Source organism: Mytilinidion resinicola (assembly GCF_010093595.1).
Source record: "Mytilinidion resinicola strain CBS 304.34 unplaced genomic scaffold BDZ99scaffold_2, whole genome shotgun sequence".
Classification (NCBI taxonomy): Eukaryota; Fungi; Ascomycota; class Dothideomycetes; order Mytilinidiales; family Mytilinidiaceae; genus Mytilinidion; species Mytilinidion resinicola.
The window spans coordinates 1,829,498-1,844,236 of NW_022985438.1; the positions used below are offsets into that span (position 1 = coordinate 1,829,498).

Consider the following 14,739-nt stretch of genomic DNA (forward strand, 5'->3'; position numbering starts at 1 on the left):
ATCGCGTCCGCGGCAACTAGAGCACCTTACTACCTGACAAATTAAAATGAGGCAAGCTAATCGATCGAGCCTACTGACATGGCGGATGCGAATGGTGATGTCAACAAGCCCATCTCGGACGCTGCCGGCGATGTGCCGCATTACGCCCCACCACGTGGATGCGCGATGCAAGATCTTGAGCCGCAAAGGCGATTACCTAATAACAGGCTTCACATCCGAAGGTCACTAAATTTTCCAGCTTTTGCATCGAAAATATATTGATTACTGTACCTAATCGATGGCCTGAGCCAAAGTACCGCTCTGCTTCCATTCTGTTGTGATATAATCGAGACAACAAGCCCAGTGTCCCCTGACCGAAATCAAGTGCTTGATTGACCAGCAACGAAAGGAAATAGGAAGCTAATTGAGAATCCTCCTCATCCGAAAGTCCTGGTGTTTGAGCCCAAGGGGTATATGTAATAACGCCGAAAACACCGCAAAGCAATCCTCGTAAATCATCCCCACGTGACCTTCTAATATGGGACTGAAGGCTCAAGCATCGGGGTCACTCTCGGTGCCGCTTGAAAACGTCGACAACATAGGAGCCAACTCCATCATCTTGTTGCGGCAGTGAATGACTAGGATCGCGACCGCCAGACTGTTCCAGACATCGTAGTCGTCTTGGCCATAGTCGAAAATGGCGACCATGCGAAGAGACGGCCACAGAGCTAAGATGTCGTAGCAGACGAAGGCCATGACAGTGTGACTCACAATGACGCCGTACAGAGTCGGTAGCTTGCAGGTGAACTCTTCCTCACTCGGCGGCTCGACGGACTCGGCGCCATCTTCGTCCCGCTCGACACTCGAGCGAATACGGAACGCGTCTTTGAACTGAGATCCCATGTAGCTCAGCCGTGCGAGCATGTTGCTGTGAAGCTTCGCCGTGGGCATGTTTTTCGGCCCCGACTCGAAGGCAAGGATTGGGAGGTTCCAGGCCCCATCTACCTTTCCATCAGTAGTAGCCCATTTGAGGTAGGACCAGACGCCACGACGGATGATGTCTTCGGGAGTGCGCTGGGCAGCTTTGGATATGATCGAGTCGCGGGTTCTCGGACCGAGCTCAAGAAGAGCTTTGAGCGCTTTCGTGCCTAGAATCGGATTAGCACCGTCCTCAGGAAATACCGGTGTAGGCCAGCGAAGGCTGCATACCTCTGAAGTTGCTCCCGAGAGCAGGCTTGATGAAAGCTTCGTGACGATGGTTGGTGAAAAGATTGGATGGCATCATGTCGAAGTCCGAGGCCCACGATTTCGGCATGAGCGGCTCGAAGCCTCTCAGCTTGACCTTCTGGTAGACGAAGACGGCATCTTCAGCCCAACCGGTCGCACGAAGCTCAACAACCTCCTCTTCCCTTCTCTTGCGTTCGGCGATATCATCGTGGGCGGCCTTGTTCAGCTCATAGTCCCCATCGTCGACGACAATGGTCTCTTCATTGGCGTCCCAGGCATCTTCCTCTGGAATCTCTTCCATAAGCTGATCGATCAGCGTATCCCCCTCGAAGTCGGTGTACGGTCTCTCTAGGGAGGTTGGGGTCAGAGATCGGTCGAGGTCGTCACTATCGATAAGGCTGGGTGAAGTGGGATTCATGTTCCAGCTGTTCACTCGGGTCGCTGGGCTCATGGAGCGAGGATTGAAGCTGGAGCGTGGAACAGACTTGCGCGGCGTCGGAAGGGCTTTGAAGGGTTTGTCGCGGCGCTGTTGGGTCTTGCGAGGGGAGACCAGGCCCCAGAAGCGGTCGCTGATATTGCGCAGGAAGGCCATGGCGGGGGCTGCGCTGAGTCGAAGGTAGGTACTCGGTGGAGGCGTGAGACAATCCGAACTGGTGGAAGCTCGTTGCGTGGTGGTGGAAGTGAAAAGCGACGGTTGCAGGCGGTGGCTCGAAGCGAAAGAGGTTGAAAGCAGAGGCAGCGGGGCGCACAATAGCTATTGTGGTCACATAATAGCTATTGTCGCAACTCACCGCATCCGGAGCTCGAGGTGGCTGGGGAGGCCGGGTCGGTGAAAGCTGGAGTTAGACTGGGAGCGGATAGGGTCACATGACCCAATCAACTTCATCCACACAGCGATGGGAATGCCTCAGGGCAGCTACGCAAGCTCTGAGCGTGACAAAACAGGACAAATGTACAGCACGTCTACATGTGAAGCCGCATGTTCGCTCTGCAGGGCTCGCAAGCTAGGGATGCAGTACCTAGGTAGCATCTTGGTGGCGCAAAATCAAAGACGCGGGGCATTTTTTTCTTAGAGCCTCACGATGCGATACGCATCTCATACTGCAAACAAAATGGCCCCCTCCGCAACCACCCCGGAGAAGACCCTCTCCCCCATTGACCCGCAGGTTTTCGCCCTGCGCAAGGTCCTGACCTCCGAGTCCGCGCCTCTCGCCCACCGCTTCCGAGCTCTCTTTTCTCTAAAGCACCTAGCTTCCCTGTCGCCTCCGACTCCTCAGACACGCCCCGCTATCGATGCCATTGCTGCTGCCTTCACGTCCCCTTCCGCGCTACTGAAGCACGAACTAGCCTACTGCTTGGGCCAGTCGCGGAACGATGCAGCTGTCCCATATTTGCGCACGGTGCTGGAGGACAGGGATGAGGACGCCATGTGTAGACACGAGGCTGCGGAAGCCTTGGGGGCTTTGGGCGACCAAGACAGCTTGAGTCTACTTAGGGGCATGAGGGACGACACTCAGGAGCTGGAAGTCGTGAGAGAGACCTGCGAGATCGCGGTTGAGAGGATTGAATGGGAGCACGGCGTTTCACGGAAGGATGAGCAACTCAAGCAAAGGTGTGATACACGAGCCAGCTTGTAAATGAACAGAGGCTAATTGGACAATAGCGATTTTGCGAGTATAGATCCGGCCCCACCACTTCCACAGGCCAGTTCAAAACCTGCAATACCCGAGCTGCAAAAGACCCTGTTGGATACGTCGCTGCCGCTTTTCCAGCGGTACCGGGCCATGTTCGCACTTCGCGATCTGTCTTCTCCACCTGACCTTCCGACTGCGGTGCCCGCCGTGCAGGCACTTGCGAGAGGCTTCCAAGATCCATCTGCTCTCTTCCGCCACGAGATTGCGTTCGTCTTTGGACAGCTATCCCATCCTGCGTCCATACCGAGCTTGACAGAGACTCTGAGTAACACCAAGGAAGCTAGCATGGTCCGACACGAAGCCGCAGAGGCGCTGGGCAGTCTAGGAGACGAGGAGGGCGTCGAGGAAACCCTGAAGAAATTCCTAGATGACCCTGAGCAAGTTGTGAGAGACAGCGTGATTGTGGCACTGGACATGGCCGAGTTCGAGAAGAATGGGGAGGCTGAATACGCGATCATCCCAGACGCAGGATTGATTGAGGTGTAACAGTCGACCAGGGCACGAGGCATGCATTGTCGGCGTTCAAAACGGGGGCTGGGTGTAACAACAGGCCGGGGCATTGGGTAGGAACTGGCGAAAACATGGTCTCTGTTCCCCTCAATCTAGTTGTTGTCGTTCCATCTGTGGAACAGGTTTAGCAGTTAGAAATGAACATGGGAATTGCAACCTACTTGTACCCGCACTCGCAGGTGTAGAAGACAGTGGTGCCCTCGTCAGCGCCGCGGAGCTGCTGGGTGTAGTAGCGGACCTCGTCCCGGCCGCACTTCTTGCACGTCTCCTTGATGGCTGCGCTTGTCTGCATGTCCGCCTCCGTGAGCGTCTGGACTTCAGACCTCTTTGCGCGCAGAGCCGACGGGAATGCGGTTGGCTTGGACTGTGTGACCACGACCTTGGACGAGGTATCTAAGCAGTGGTCAGCCCCGGCCAGGCGCAGGTGAAGTTATCGCGGCAGCAGCGGGACGGGAAAGTGAAATGCAGTGAGGAGGGGACAATGCGGACCTTTGCAGGATGCGCCGCAGACATCACAGGTGAGGATGGCCCTCCCCACGCCCGTGTTGCTGTCGAGAAGATTGCCGCAGTCGGTGCAGAAGACGAGGGACGCAATGGCGGCCATGCTGCGTAGCGATTCACAGGGTTGTAGGCTGGAAGAAGCGGATTCACGACGCGGGAAAGCTGGTGTTGAGTGCTAGACCTTCAAGCGCAGAAGAGAAGGCTATTTTACGCGATTTTCGCAGGGAGATGCACAGGACCACGGATCGCCCGCCGCCCGGGGGGCGTTGGTCTCGGCAGGGCTGCAGCGCGTGGAGTCCATTCATCCCGACTTTCGAGGTGCGCCGTGCACTATCACGACAAAGCAAACACTGCACGACGCCGCTGTCTGCACGTCGCCAGGGCCCGGATCTAGCGTCGCCCATGTCTTGAGGCCTGAATGCCCGCAGAAAGCGCCCTCCGTCACCTGTGCCCGCTCCTCCTCCCCCAGCCGCCGCCCATCAGCCTTGGGATCCTCCATCACCCACGGTGCTGCTCCCGCCCCTCGCAGCAATGAACGGCCATCGTCAAACTGCCAATGGCAGCTCACTGCCGTTCCGCCCTCCGACTGTGGATCAAGCACTTCAACACTCACCTTTGACCTCAATCGTGCCCTTCTCGCCCGGTGAGTTCGCCTTCTATCTACCTCAACACCACATTTGTCCACCTATAAAACTATATTCCGCCGCTTCTAGCTCTTTCTAACAATTGCTACCTTCAAGAAACCATTCCGTTCCCTTCGGCTAGCCCTCCTAGCTCCTCCGCCGTTTTCGCCCACCCCGACCAGCGAGCTTCCGCACGGCGTGTCCTGGACTCCCTCAACTCGGAGGCGACGAGTCAACCAGGCACCTCCGTACGCCTTCAGAAGACACTCCGAGACCTGAAGCAGCTATTGGACGCCAGCAAGCTTACTGAATTGTAAGAATCCAATGCACAAGCAGGGTGCGATTACTACATTAAACACGGCTGACTTTTGACATAGCAACTTCAAAGGCGCCCCTCCGCTACCTACACCGCCTCCAGACTCCCCGAGTGTACCCACGGCCTCCAATGGGATTCTGAAGCACTCAGGAGAGCCAAACCTTAGCCCCTTCGCTAAGATGGTTCTGAACAACACAGATATTGCGCACAGATGTACGTGCGCAGGCAAGGCTTCATGAGGCAGACAACTGACTGTCGGTGCTAGATCCGACACCCGATTCCCCGCTGGGGTCTAGTCGAGAACATACGTCAGCCCGAAAGCCTCCCAAAGCCTCCCCTGCAACCCCCCACCAACAATCCGTCGCTCGAAATCAAGGCGCAGTGAGCTTGAACGCGAAGCTTGGGCTACCCGGGAGCAACGTATCTACGCCAAGAAAGGTCCCTCAGGTCCTCGTCTCAGGATTGTCACCTTCCTCCCAGCGTGAGGATTATGAGAGCTTTGCATATCTCGACGAACAAGACAAGCCGCTCTCAAAAAAGCGAAAGCGACCAGAAGCCGACGAAGAAGCTCTCACCGTTACGTTTAACCAGCAACAAAAGGCCGACAAAAAGACAGATGAGCTTCAGAACCTACTGGACGATATTTTTGAGGCGGAAGACAATTACGAATCCGAGGGTCCAAGCTCTCTCTCTCCTGATGTGGCGAAATACATTACTGTGAAGGAGGTCGGGTTTGTGGAGGCTCCTGTTCTTACAGCAGACGCTCAGCGCAGTCTAAATACTCATCTCCAGCCTGTCCTAGACGCGGGTAGGTTCAATGCGATTTCCGTGGACGACGTCGTTCGACTTCAAAAGCTTTGTAAGAGCAGGATAGATTCAATCGATACTGTCTCGCTTGACATCGATTCTGGACGGGAGGACGAACGCCTTCAAGACTGGCTCTCTGGTATCCAGGATGTGGAGCACGCTCTGGGGGCTGCAAAAATCCTCCTCAAGACCATGACGGCTGGCAGAGTAGAAAAGAAGATCTACTCAGAGGGTATGGTGGGGACTGTTGTCAACGCTCTCAAACGTACACTTGGGAGTATGATCCTTATTGCTGAAAGCAGACCGAACTCACCCATCTTTGACGTCTCCTCCAATCATAAGCAGGTTCCCAATCTCCTGCAAAGGAGTGGAAAAATCCTAGAGCTGCTGGGCGAACTTGTGGCCACTGTTCAAGTGGCGGAATCGGCCGTCACAAGCACCGAAGATGTGGCAACGAGGCTCATATTCGTCGAGAACGCGACTTCTGAAAAGGATTCAGCTCTTGGGATCAAAAAATTCGAAGTTGTTCGATCCGTCGCTATGGATGTCTTGGCGAAGATATTTGCTCGATACGAAGATCGGCGAGCGTCGACCCTGAGGGACGTCCTGAACTCGATAGGGAAGCTCTCTGTCGATCGCCGCAGTGCACGACAGTACAAAATGGCAGATGGAAAAGCGATCCAACTGGTGTCTGCACTCTTGATGCGTCTCGTGCAGACTAGCGCCACGATTTCGATTGCTCAACAGACCGGCAAGGGGACTGTAGTTCGCAGCACTAGGAAAAATGACGTGGATGAAGATGGAGATGATAGCTCAGAGAGCTCAGATGGTGATGCACCCAGGAGGAAAATGCCGAACAAAGCCGCCAATCTCTCGAGTCAAAGCTTAGCTAAGATAGCACGGCGGTTTCACGATGATGCACAGATGGCTACCGATTTCGTGGTGAAGCACCTGGTGGACCGAGCCAAGGAAACAACGAAGTCTGCAGATCTGCCATTCCGGAACCTTCTGGATATCTTCACAGAGGATTTTCTCAGCGTTCTAGGCTGCCCTGAGTGGCCAGCTGCGGCAATCTTTTTACATAAGCTCACGCAATACATGGCCAACATCATTGCCGACAAACAGAAGCAGTATTCAGTCCAGGCTAAGACCATGGCCTTGGATATATTGGGTATCATGGGGTCAGGCCTCATCGATCTGCAGGTCCACTTGGGAAAAGATGCCCAGAAACTTGATAAGAGGCAGTCTAGTCTTTCTGGGCTCTTGTCACAACTCGGGGAACAGCTTTCAGAGCAGCTCCTAGACCAACTCTCTAATCAACTCTCGGGAAATTCCTCAAATTTAAATACCTCCGTCATGATGGCTAGCAAGACGGAGCTCTTGGATTTTGAGGGGCCATACCGTATTGTTCTAGAGTATCTCCGTCATTCAACTCGGAGCGAAGAACAAAGAAGCGCACAGGGCTGCCATATCCAGCGCTGGGCCTCTGACCTCTGTGAGATGATGGCGAGTCAAGACACAGACGATGAAGAAAATCCCGCTCTGGTCACACTAGAGCAACGCCTGAAGCACATGATTCTTGACCCTACGTGGCTAGCTGCAGAGTAGTAAGCCGATCTTTCTTGGGAAACCCTAAGCCTCAAAGAAGCTAACCTCAATATAGCGACTTCGAATCTGTTTCGGAAGACCATGGTCGGGTTGCTGCTATGATTGTTGCCTTGCAAACACCATTCAGTCGACACTTACAACACATAGTAGGCTATATCCTTCACTCGATGTCTAATCCGGGTAAAATCAGAAGCCAAAGCTTGAAGAGCCTTGGAATGCTCATGGAGAAGAACCCGAGAATTCTGAACGACGGCATACTCGGCAACATAACTATCTCCTTAACGGATGCCGGAGCTCAAGTTCGGGAATACTCGCTACAGCTGCTCGACAGATGCCTTCGCTGGAACCCTGCAATTGAGCCCAACTGCACGCTGCAAATCATTTCTAGAACGAACGACGCCAGTCCCAAGATCAAAAAGAAGGCCATGGAAATTTTGAAGGGCATTTACCTGCGCAATGAGGCGCCAAGTGTCAAAACCTCTATCGCAGACGCGTTGCTATTCAAGATTCAGGATACAGACGAAGATGTCTCCAAGGAAGCTTGCAGCCTGCTCGCAGGCATTTGGATTGCACCTTACTACGAGGTCGCAACTACAGAAGACGTAAAGCTCCGACTAGCTCTTCGCGCTCAAGTGTCTCTTATCATTCGGACGGCACGAAACCAACAACAGTCTGGTGTGCAACTGGAAGAACTGCTCCGGCACATTCTTACTGACGATCCAAGATCAGCTGACGCAAATTTCCGTGTTTGCAAGAGTATGGTGGCTGAACTGTTTGAAGGCGTGATCGACAATACCGTCCTCCCTGATAAGCCGGAACAATGGCTGATTATGGAGACTCTTGCGATCTTTGCACACGCGAGTGGCAAGCTCTTCACCGTTGAGCAAATAGTAACGCTGCAGACATTCACAAACGACGTCAACGACCCGAACGATATGCGCACTTTGCGGGCTGTCATGGTTGTATTCCGTCATGTTCTTCCACTCCACACCACCTACCCAGACAATTTTCTTCTGACTGTCAGAAACGCGTTACAAAAGTCTCTCTCGAAAATGGGTAATCGAGCGATCAATGAGTGCGCTCAATGTTTCAGCATCATCGACGGAATCCTGAAAGAGAATGGCCAGAGACCTCTTCTTAACATCATATCCATGTTAAGGGACGTTAGGACAAAATCCCTCAACGAGGGAAATCTTTCCAAACGTTTGGCCCTCATTGGCTACTTGGGGAAGCATTGCAACATCGAACATCGAATAAACGACGTCAAGAAGGCTTTTTCAGATTTGGAATTCAAGTCGGTCGCGGACCTCCTTGTAAACGTTTTACTACCTTTCACATTAGAGAAACATCCTAAGGGTGTTCGGCGACAGGCTCTTGAAAGTGTAGCCATGATGTGTCAAAGCTTCCCAAGAGAGTACGCCCGAGGGGACGTAAACGAGGCTTTCAAGCTTGTATTTGCAAATGAAGACATCGGTCTGAAGTCCAGCTTGCTAGACCAATTTCTGGATGTTTTTGCACAGGAAGAGAACCGGTCTGGCACCGGTCTAAAGAATGCTCTTGACAAAGGTGCAGGAAAGGGTGCTGAAGGGTTCATCAACTCCCTTGTTGCAAACGAGTCGGACGGCGTGCCTAACCGACTTGCAAGCAACTTTCTTAGCCATGCCATCCAAATCGCTCTCACTTCAACCGGTGATGTTGCCCTGAAAGCAACAAAGTTTATAGCGAGCAGCAATCGCCAAGGCCTGATTCTTCCGATGGACTGCTTGCCGGCTCTGGTTGCTCTAGAGACGTCACCAAACCCGACGATTTCCGATGTCGCGTTCCAGGAACATCGGAATCTTTGGAAAAAGAACAACGGGATGGAGAAAGAGTACATGAAGGGAGTGTCGCTTGCCTTCGAGCACCATCGTGACATCTTGAAGGACACGAAAGGAGTCATTATCGTCGTAAAAGAAGGCAAATCCTCTTTCAATCCCAAGCTTCGTCTCTGCTACGACGTTCTGTGCAGTGGCGAGTTCAAACCGAGAAAGAAGTTCCTGTCGAATTTAGTCGATCGACTGAATTTTCAGCTCTCGAAGCTCGATACTAGCGGCGTTGAACCAAGGCCACTGGCCTATACGCGCTTTTGCGTGGAGAACTTTGCCTTGTTTGATTACGCTCGTACGGAAGAGGTCTTGCACGTCATATCGTGCTTGGAGAAAGTGGTCATTGCTACTGGTAGCGAAGTGGCACAGGAGATCGAGCCTGATATCTTAGGGAACGATCTCGATACTGAGCTCATCCAGCAAGAAGAAACCGCTCCAGCTACAACTCAGGATCTAAGCCTCGAGTTTGATCCGAGTATTCCAAGCGTTCTCCCACCGGCCGAGGAGACTCTGTCTTCAAAGCCTTCAGCAAAACCAATCAACGAGACTCGGCTGCGCCATCTTACCGTGGCCAGTACAATACTCACGCTCATGTGGGAAACGAGGAAATTCCTACGCCATTACTGGAGCCTCGATCGCGGCAAACCCGGTGCCAAATTGACGCTGAAAGAGCTCAACAGCCGGCCAACCAAAGCTACATTCAGCACTCCCGACAAGCACCTGCAACGAATCGCAGAGATCGTGTCTTCGCTCGACGACACTGACGCCATGCTCGCGCGGTGCAAGGTCTTTGCTGACCTAATGTCCCACGACGACGAAGCCAAGAACAAGTCAGACGATGATGAGGACGGGCCGCTAGATAGGGCAGCAGATGGCTATGACACCCCTACCGGCAGCGGAGACGAGGACAACGCAAGCAATCCGCCCAGTGGCAGTGGGAGGGGCCGCAAGAGGAAGAATTCATTCCCTATTGCAGGAACGCCGAGGAAGAGAAAGACCGGTGGGACCGGAAAGCCGAGGGGACGACAGCGGAAGTCTAGGGGTGGGTCAGGGAGCACACCTGACGCAGATGACGGGTGGGATTGAGTTGGAGTTTTCGATGTTTCCATCTTAAACCGCCGTGAAACCGGCAAATCGATCGGAGATCGATACGCGGAGTGGAGTCTACGGCGGCAACTTTCATGGTTTGGGCATTTTCGGAAAATGGGAGATACCCCCTCTTGCATTTATGCTTTATGGTTTGCAGCGTGTCGACTCGGCGTAGTCGACGTTCTTAGATGCGTTCCTTTTCTTTCTTCTCTGTCCCGCTTGGGCTGGCATATCTTGCCTTGCTGGCCGGCTCGGGGATTTACTCTGGCCTCTCTCGAGATGAGGCGGAATGCATGAGGCCTGAGCGGATGGGATATCCGCTGCTCAAGGTACGAAGTACTGGCTTTTTTTTCATCGAGCTTCACTCGCCGCAGGTCTCTCCATAGATCGCGGGTACATACTGTAAAACAGATTCAGAATTGATCAGCCACACATAGTCAGCGGAATCTCGCATATACATCCAGATCAATCTGCCCAAGACCCTTTCGCTGAAGTGGTATTCAAATTAAGTATAGTGCAAGTATAGACCCCAAACGCCTCGCTCTAAAATTACACCCCATCTTGCCTATCACCTCCCTTGCCCTTGATACTCTGGATCAACTTTACTCTGCTTGAACAAGCTCTTCCCCTTCAACCACTGCCGATACGCCTTGTACCTCTTCTTCCCGCCATCATCCTCATTCACATCAAGCGGATTCTCCGACACCTTCAAAAACTCATCATAGAACCCCACATCCTCCTCACTGATATCCCATCGCGCCCCAGCTCCATCAGCACTATCCTTTTCCGGCGCCGACAGACTCAGATACTCGAGGAAATCGAGCGCAATGGGGTCCGAGGCGGAGGGCGTCTCGGCCGACACGACGAGCGGCAGGTTGAGCGGGTGCGAGATGTACTCCGCGTACTCCGCCGCTTCGGCGGCCGTGACGGAGGGGTTGAGCGAGTTGGAGTGGAACTGGTCGAGCGTCCACTGCGTCATGAGGTTCTTGTCGGCGGGCTTGAAGGGTGGGTTCGAGGAAGAGAAGGAGGTGGTTTGGGAGGAGTGCGGGGTTGAGAGGAGCCGGGTTTCGAAGTGCGGGTCGCGCAGGATGCTGCCTTTGATGGGAGAGCCGCTTTCGAAGCGGCCGCCGGACGAGAGGCGCGCCTGGTTGCGGCGGGCGGCGATGCTGAGGACGCGGGTTTCGGTTTCGCTGGAGGGGTCGAGGATGGTGACGCCTTTTCGAGGGGGCTTCTTCTCGGGGGAGTCGGTCTCGTGTGGAGATTTGCGCGGGCGGAAGGGTGAGAGGTCGTAGTCTCGAGATTGGAGGGATTTGTCGGGTAGGTAGCGTGCTGGCGAGTTGAGGCAGAAGGAGTAGATCTTGAGGAAAGACGATATCGCGAGTGGACGGTAGTATTCCAGCCAGTAATCGTCGTACAAACCGACACCCTTTTTGATGAGCTCGCTGTTGGGTCCAGATGAAGAAGGAAGGGAGTGTTGCTCTAGAAACTCAGGCGTGAACCATTCTATGTAGTCCCGGCGGCTTTTACCTAGCCATGCCCGAGGATCTGCATGATGAAGATAGTAGTCTGTTGTCAAATCCCACAGCATCGGCTGGCCTATAGTAAAGATGTAGTTTCCGAGAAAGAGGTTGTAAGCCTCCTGTCGTTGTGAGTCTAGGAAGGAATTGTGGTAGTAGCGCTTGAAGCTCTCCACCATATCTCTCGAGTGACTTTGCCACTGATTGATTTTCCGATACGTAGCCATCGTATTTACGAGGTGGGAGCCGCCGTACTGGATGGCAATGGTGTCGCCGTGGTCGTGAAACCTTCACCCAATTAGTCTAACGGTCGACGCGCTGAGGTGTAACTTACATGTGGGTGAAGATATTGACTGCATCAGTATCATAGTCTACGGTGTTGCCAGCGATTATTCCAATTGCCTGGAGCTGTCTGCCCAGAGCTCGCTTTCCTATAACAAACTGAGCGGCATTTGTGCGGTCCAAACAGTCAATACAGTTTGTTCTCGCCACTCCATTCTGAACCTGAGGGGAGTCATATCTGCTATCGCCATTGTGAAAGAACCCTGTTCTTTGCAAGACGTTCTCTGCAATGGTCTCCAATGTCCCTATTACATCTTGGCCGCGCGTTTTAGAGGCTCTACTCATATCGAAGGCTTCGTACAGAATCTTCTTATCGGCTGGGAGAGATTGGTTGAGGTATTTTATCGCGTTCTCATACTCTCGTAAGAGTTTTGATTCGCGCGGAAGTCGCTCGCGTGACTTGATGAGATTCAAGACATATACAGGCGCTCCGTAGCGTTCGAAGAGGTTGTCAAAATGCAGCGCAGCGGCACTGTAGAAGGGATCTATGAGGTTCAGGTCGATATCAGGCTTTGGAGTCACCCCGGTGTTATCCTGCGTCCAGTACAGTGGAATACTCCCACGATGCTGAATGTACGAAGTGTAACTGGGGTTGGCATACAATCGGGGACCTGGCGCATGGAAAGAGGTGTTGAGGAGCTCCGACACGATCTGCTCGGTTTCTACATCATTGGCGACATATCCCAAATCATTCGTTCCGCGCTTCAAGAATCGAGCTCCGGCGAAAAACCTCGAGCGACGAGCGATAATAGTGATGTATACTCGTCGCCCAAACACGTCGATCGAGGACTGATCAATGAAGCCGTGAATAATGGGGAGACACCAATCATAGGTACTCTTCAGGGCAGCTCTAGCCGGTTCTAGAAGGTAGTGGTTCCAGACAAACATATCGTTGAAATCGTAAGTTTGATGGCTCAGCCCTTTGCTTAAACCTTCTCTTTCACGTATGATGTTTTGCTGGAGGCTCCTCGTGATGTTGTACGAGTAACTAAAGTAGAAGCCTCTCGTCAAATCAAGGTTGTTGAGAATGCTCAAAAACCTTGACTCCTCGGGATTCCTATCTTTTTGGAAACGCGAAGTAGAGCCAGTCGTCAGAGGTACCATTTCTGTGCCTCCAATTTGATAGACGTAGTGGCCTCCGATCATTGCCACTTGGGTTCTCTTCGTGATAAGAAGCATGTAATAAGCCTCAGTAAATCTGATAAAGCCTAGAAGGCCCCATGTACTGCACTTGAGCTTCATGCCACCTGAGCCTTTGTTTCCATCGTCAATTGCATTTAGGAGCTGGTTCATCTCCCTTTTGTCGTAGACAATGTCGTCTTCGAAGATGTTGAGGTGCCCGGGGTGTGCCGTACGGTCTATCTTAAGCACGCGGAAATGTTTGTCCATGACATCTCCGCCGACAAGGTAGAACCGAGTGCTGGTCTCGTAAAGAGAGAACCTGTGCATCTTGTTCACGCCCTCTTCGCCAACCTTCTCGTAGGCGGCTCCTTTGTTGCGTTGCATGAGAGTAGGGCTAGTGGACCTCTGGAAGGATTGTGGCTCAGCGGGCTCTTCTTCGTCACCTTCGAATTGCAAGGATTCGTCATTCTGCGGCGTCACTGCTGCTAGCTCCGGCTCCAGCGGGCTTTCGCGGAAATCGTTGACTGGCGGATCGCTGCTGAGGCCAGTGATGCCTTTTGGGAGAATAAGCTCGTCGATGAGGGTTTCGGCATCTTCATCAAGGGCATCTTCCTGAGACCGCTCTGGCGGGTCTGAATTTGACGACGCTGGCGCAGGTCGCCGCTCAGAATTTGCCCGTTCACTCATGTCGAGCTGTCTGCCAAGATGATCGGTTAAGACGTCTCGTTGACAGTGTCAGGGGAAAGCAGCTTTGTTGCCGCGATGGTTCGTTCATATCAGTTGCATCTGCTGATGGAGATGGTCTTGCAGGGTTGACGTCAGTCTCAAGCTGACCATGATAGACTATCGCAGGAAACAAAGAAGCTCCAGAGCCCAGTGCAGGATACGAAGGGCTGCAGAAATCTAGTCACCGTTGGTAGCAAACGAGCAGCTGTGATGAAGGAATGGGGAAACACATAGCAGCAACGCCTGCTAAAAGTCGGGGAACGTTGAGTCGCTCTAGCGTAACTATTTCGGGACTAGCAGAACAGCTCACAGAAACCGTCTCATCTCCCCATGCCTGTATTTCGTTTTACCTCTTAGTATTCATTCCGTTAGACCTTGCTCACTTGCTCACCCACCTAGAGAAGACGCCTGGACGCTATGTCCCTGGGTGCGATAACTATATTACACAGTAGGCCTTCGATGTGCCGATAGGGGGTCCTTTTCGTCTTGCATGTTTTCACCATCTCACAGCAAATCGGATAATGGAGTATATTTCATAACGTGAGCTGCTACAATGCTGCCACGCACATGTGTTTGCCGCTGATTCGAGCGCCTCTTTGGATTTCAGGAGTCCATATACAAAGGTAAGGCACAAGTGGATCTTGTTGCCAGTTCTGATCTCTCGCTGTGCCACGACAGACGATGCTGTCACTAATGCTTTGTTCTGCGAAAAGCTCGTGTCTCCATAGGGCGTTACATATACAGCTCGTAGCGTCGATTCCTCCATCCCATAGGGTAATCCATGCCAAGGACTGGGACGGTCGAAATAAGCTC

At 52.9% G+C, this 14,739-nt stretch overlaps 6 protein-coding genes across 6 annotated transcripts; 3 read left to right on the plus strand and 3 right to left on the minus strand.

The window, feature by feature from the left end:
• Positions 1–83: 83 nt before the first annotated feature.
• On the minus strand, positions 84–1,999 carry BDZ99DRAFT_458136 (uncharacterized protein). The gene is made up of 2 exons (XM_033718848.1): positions 1,189–1,999; positions 84–1,127 (listed from the first exon to the last, which is right to left on the minus strand). Exons 1-2 carry the CDS (start codon positions 1,796–1,798, stop codon positions 532–534), a joined length of 1,206 nt encoding a protein of 401 aa, XP_033583219.1. The 5' UTR covers positions 1,799–1,999; the 3' UTR covers positions 84–531.
• A 288-nt stretch (positions 2,000–2,287) lies between these two features.
• BDZ99DRAFT_458137 (Deoxyhypusine hydroxylase) lies at positions 2,288–3,581 on the plus strand. The gene is made up of 2 exons (XM_033718849.1): positions 2,288–2,818; positions 2,870–3,581. Exons 1-2 carry the CDS (start codon positions 2,319–2,321, stop codon positions 3,384–3,386), a joined length of 1,017 nt encoding a protein of 338 aa, XP_033583220.1. The 5' UTR covers positions 2,288–2,318; the 3' UTR covers positions 3,387–3,581.
• BDZ99DRAFT_376483 (DNA-directed RNA polymeras-like protein I subunit) lies at positions 3,568–4,014 on the minus strand (the record flags this gene model as incomplete). Its single annotated transcript, XM_033715026.1, has 2 exons — positions 3,568–3,803; positions 3,900–4,014. The coding sequence occupies 2 exons, from the start codon at positions 4,012–4,014 to the stop codon at positions 3,568–3,570; spliced, it is 351 nt and encodes a 116-aa protein (XP_033583221.1).
• A 428-nt stretch (positions 4,015–4,442) lies between these two features.
• BDZ99DRAFT_514855 (uncharacterized protein) lies at positions 4,443–10,216 on the plus strand (the record flags this gene model as incomplete). Its single annotated transcript, XM_033724917.1, has 5 exons — positions 4,443–4,554; positions 4,652–4,847; positions 4,912–5,063; positions 5,116–7,264; positions 7,321–10,216. The coding sequence occupies 5 exons, from the start codon at positions 4,443–4,445 to the stop codon at positions 10,214–10,216; spliced, it is 5,505 nt and encodes a 1,834-aa protein (XP_033583222.1).
• Positions 10,217–10,311: 95 nt separating this feature from the next.
• Positions 10,312–10,696, plus strand: BDZ99DRAFT_132271 (uncharacterized protein). The gene has a single exon (XM_033712623.1). The coding sequence runs from the start codon at positions 10,408–10,410 to the stop codon at positions 10,603–10,605; it is 198 nt and encodes a 65-aa protein (XP_033583223.1). The 5' UTR covers positions 10,312–10,407; the 3' UTR covers positions 10,606–10,696.
• BDZ99DRAFT_505742 (uncharacterized protein) lies at positions 10,658–14,692 on the minus strand (the record flags this gene model as incomplete). Its single annotated transcript, XM_033724125.1, has 3 exons — positions 10,658–12,024; positions 12,071–13,893; positions 14,669–14,692. 3 exons carry the CDS (start codon positions 14,690–14,692, stop codon positions 10,788–10,790), a joined length of 3,084 nt encoding a protein of 1,027 aa, XP_033583224.1. The 3' UTR covers positions 10,658–10,787.
• Positions 14,693–14,739: the final 47 nt, after the last annotated feature.

What these genes read in the sequence shown, in the direction of transcription:
- BDZ99DRAFT_132271 (XM_033712623.1), top strand. Translation starts at nt 10,408, where the DNA reads ATGCGTTCCTTTTCTTTCTTCTCTGTCCCGCTTGGGCTGGCATATCTT.
- BDZ99DRAFT_458137 (XM_033718849.1), top strand. Translation starts at nt 2,319, where the DNA reads ATGGCCCCCTCCGCAACCACCCCGGAGAAGACCCTCTCCCCCATTGAC. An exon ending in GATGAGCAACTCAAGCAAAG is followed by an intron (nt 2,819 to 2,869) that starts GTGTGATACACG and finishes ATTGGACAATAG; the next exon opens with CGATTTTGCGAGTATAGATC.
- BDZ99DRAFT_458136 (XM_033718848.1), bottom strand. Translation starts at nt 1,798, where the DNA reads ATGGCCTTCCTGCGCAATATCAGCGACCGCTTCTGGGGCCTGGTCTCC. An exon ending in TCTCGGGAGCAACTTCAGAG is followed by an intron (nt 1,128 to 1,188) that starts GTATGCAGCCTT and finishes ATCCGATTCTAG; the next exon opens with GCACGAAAGCGCTCAAAGCT.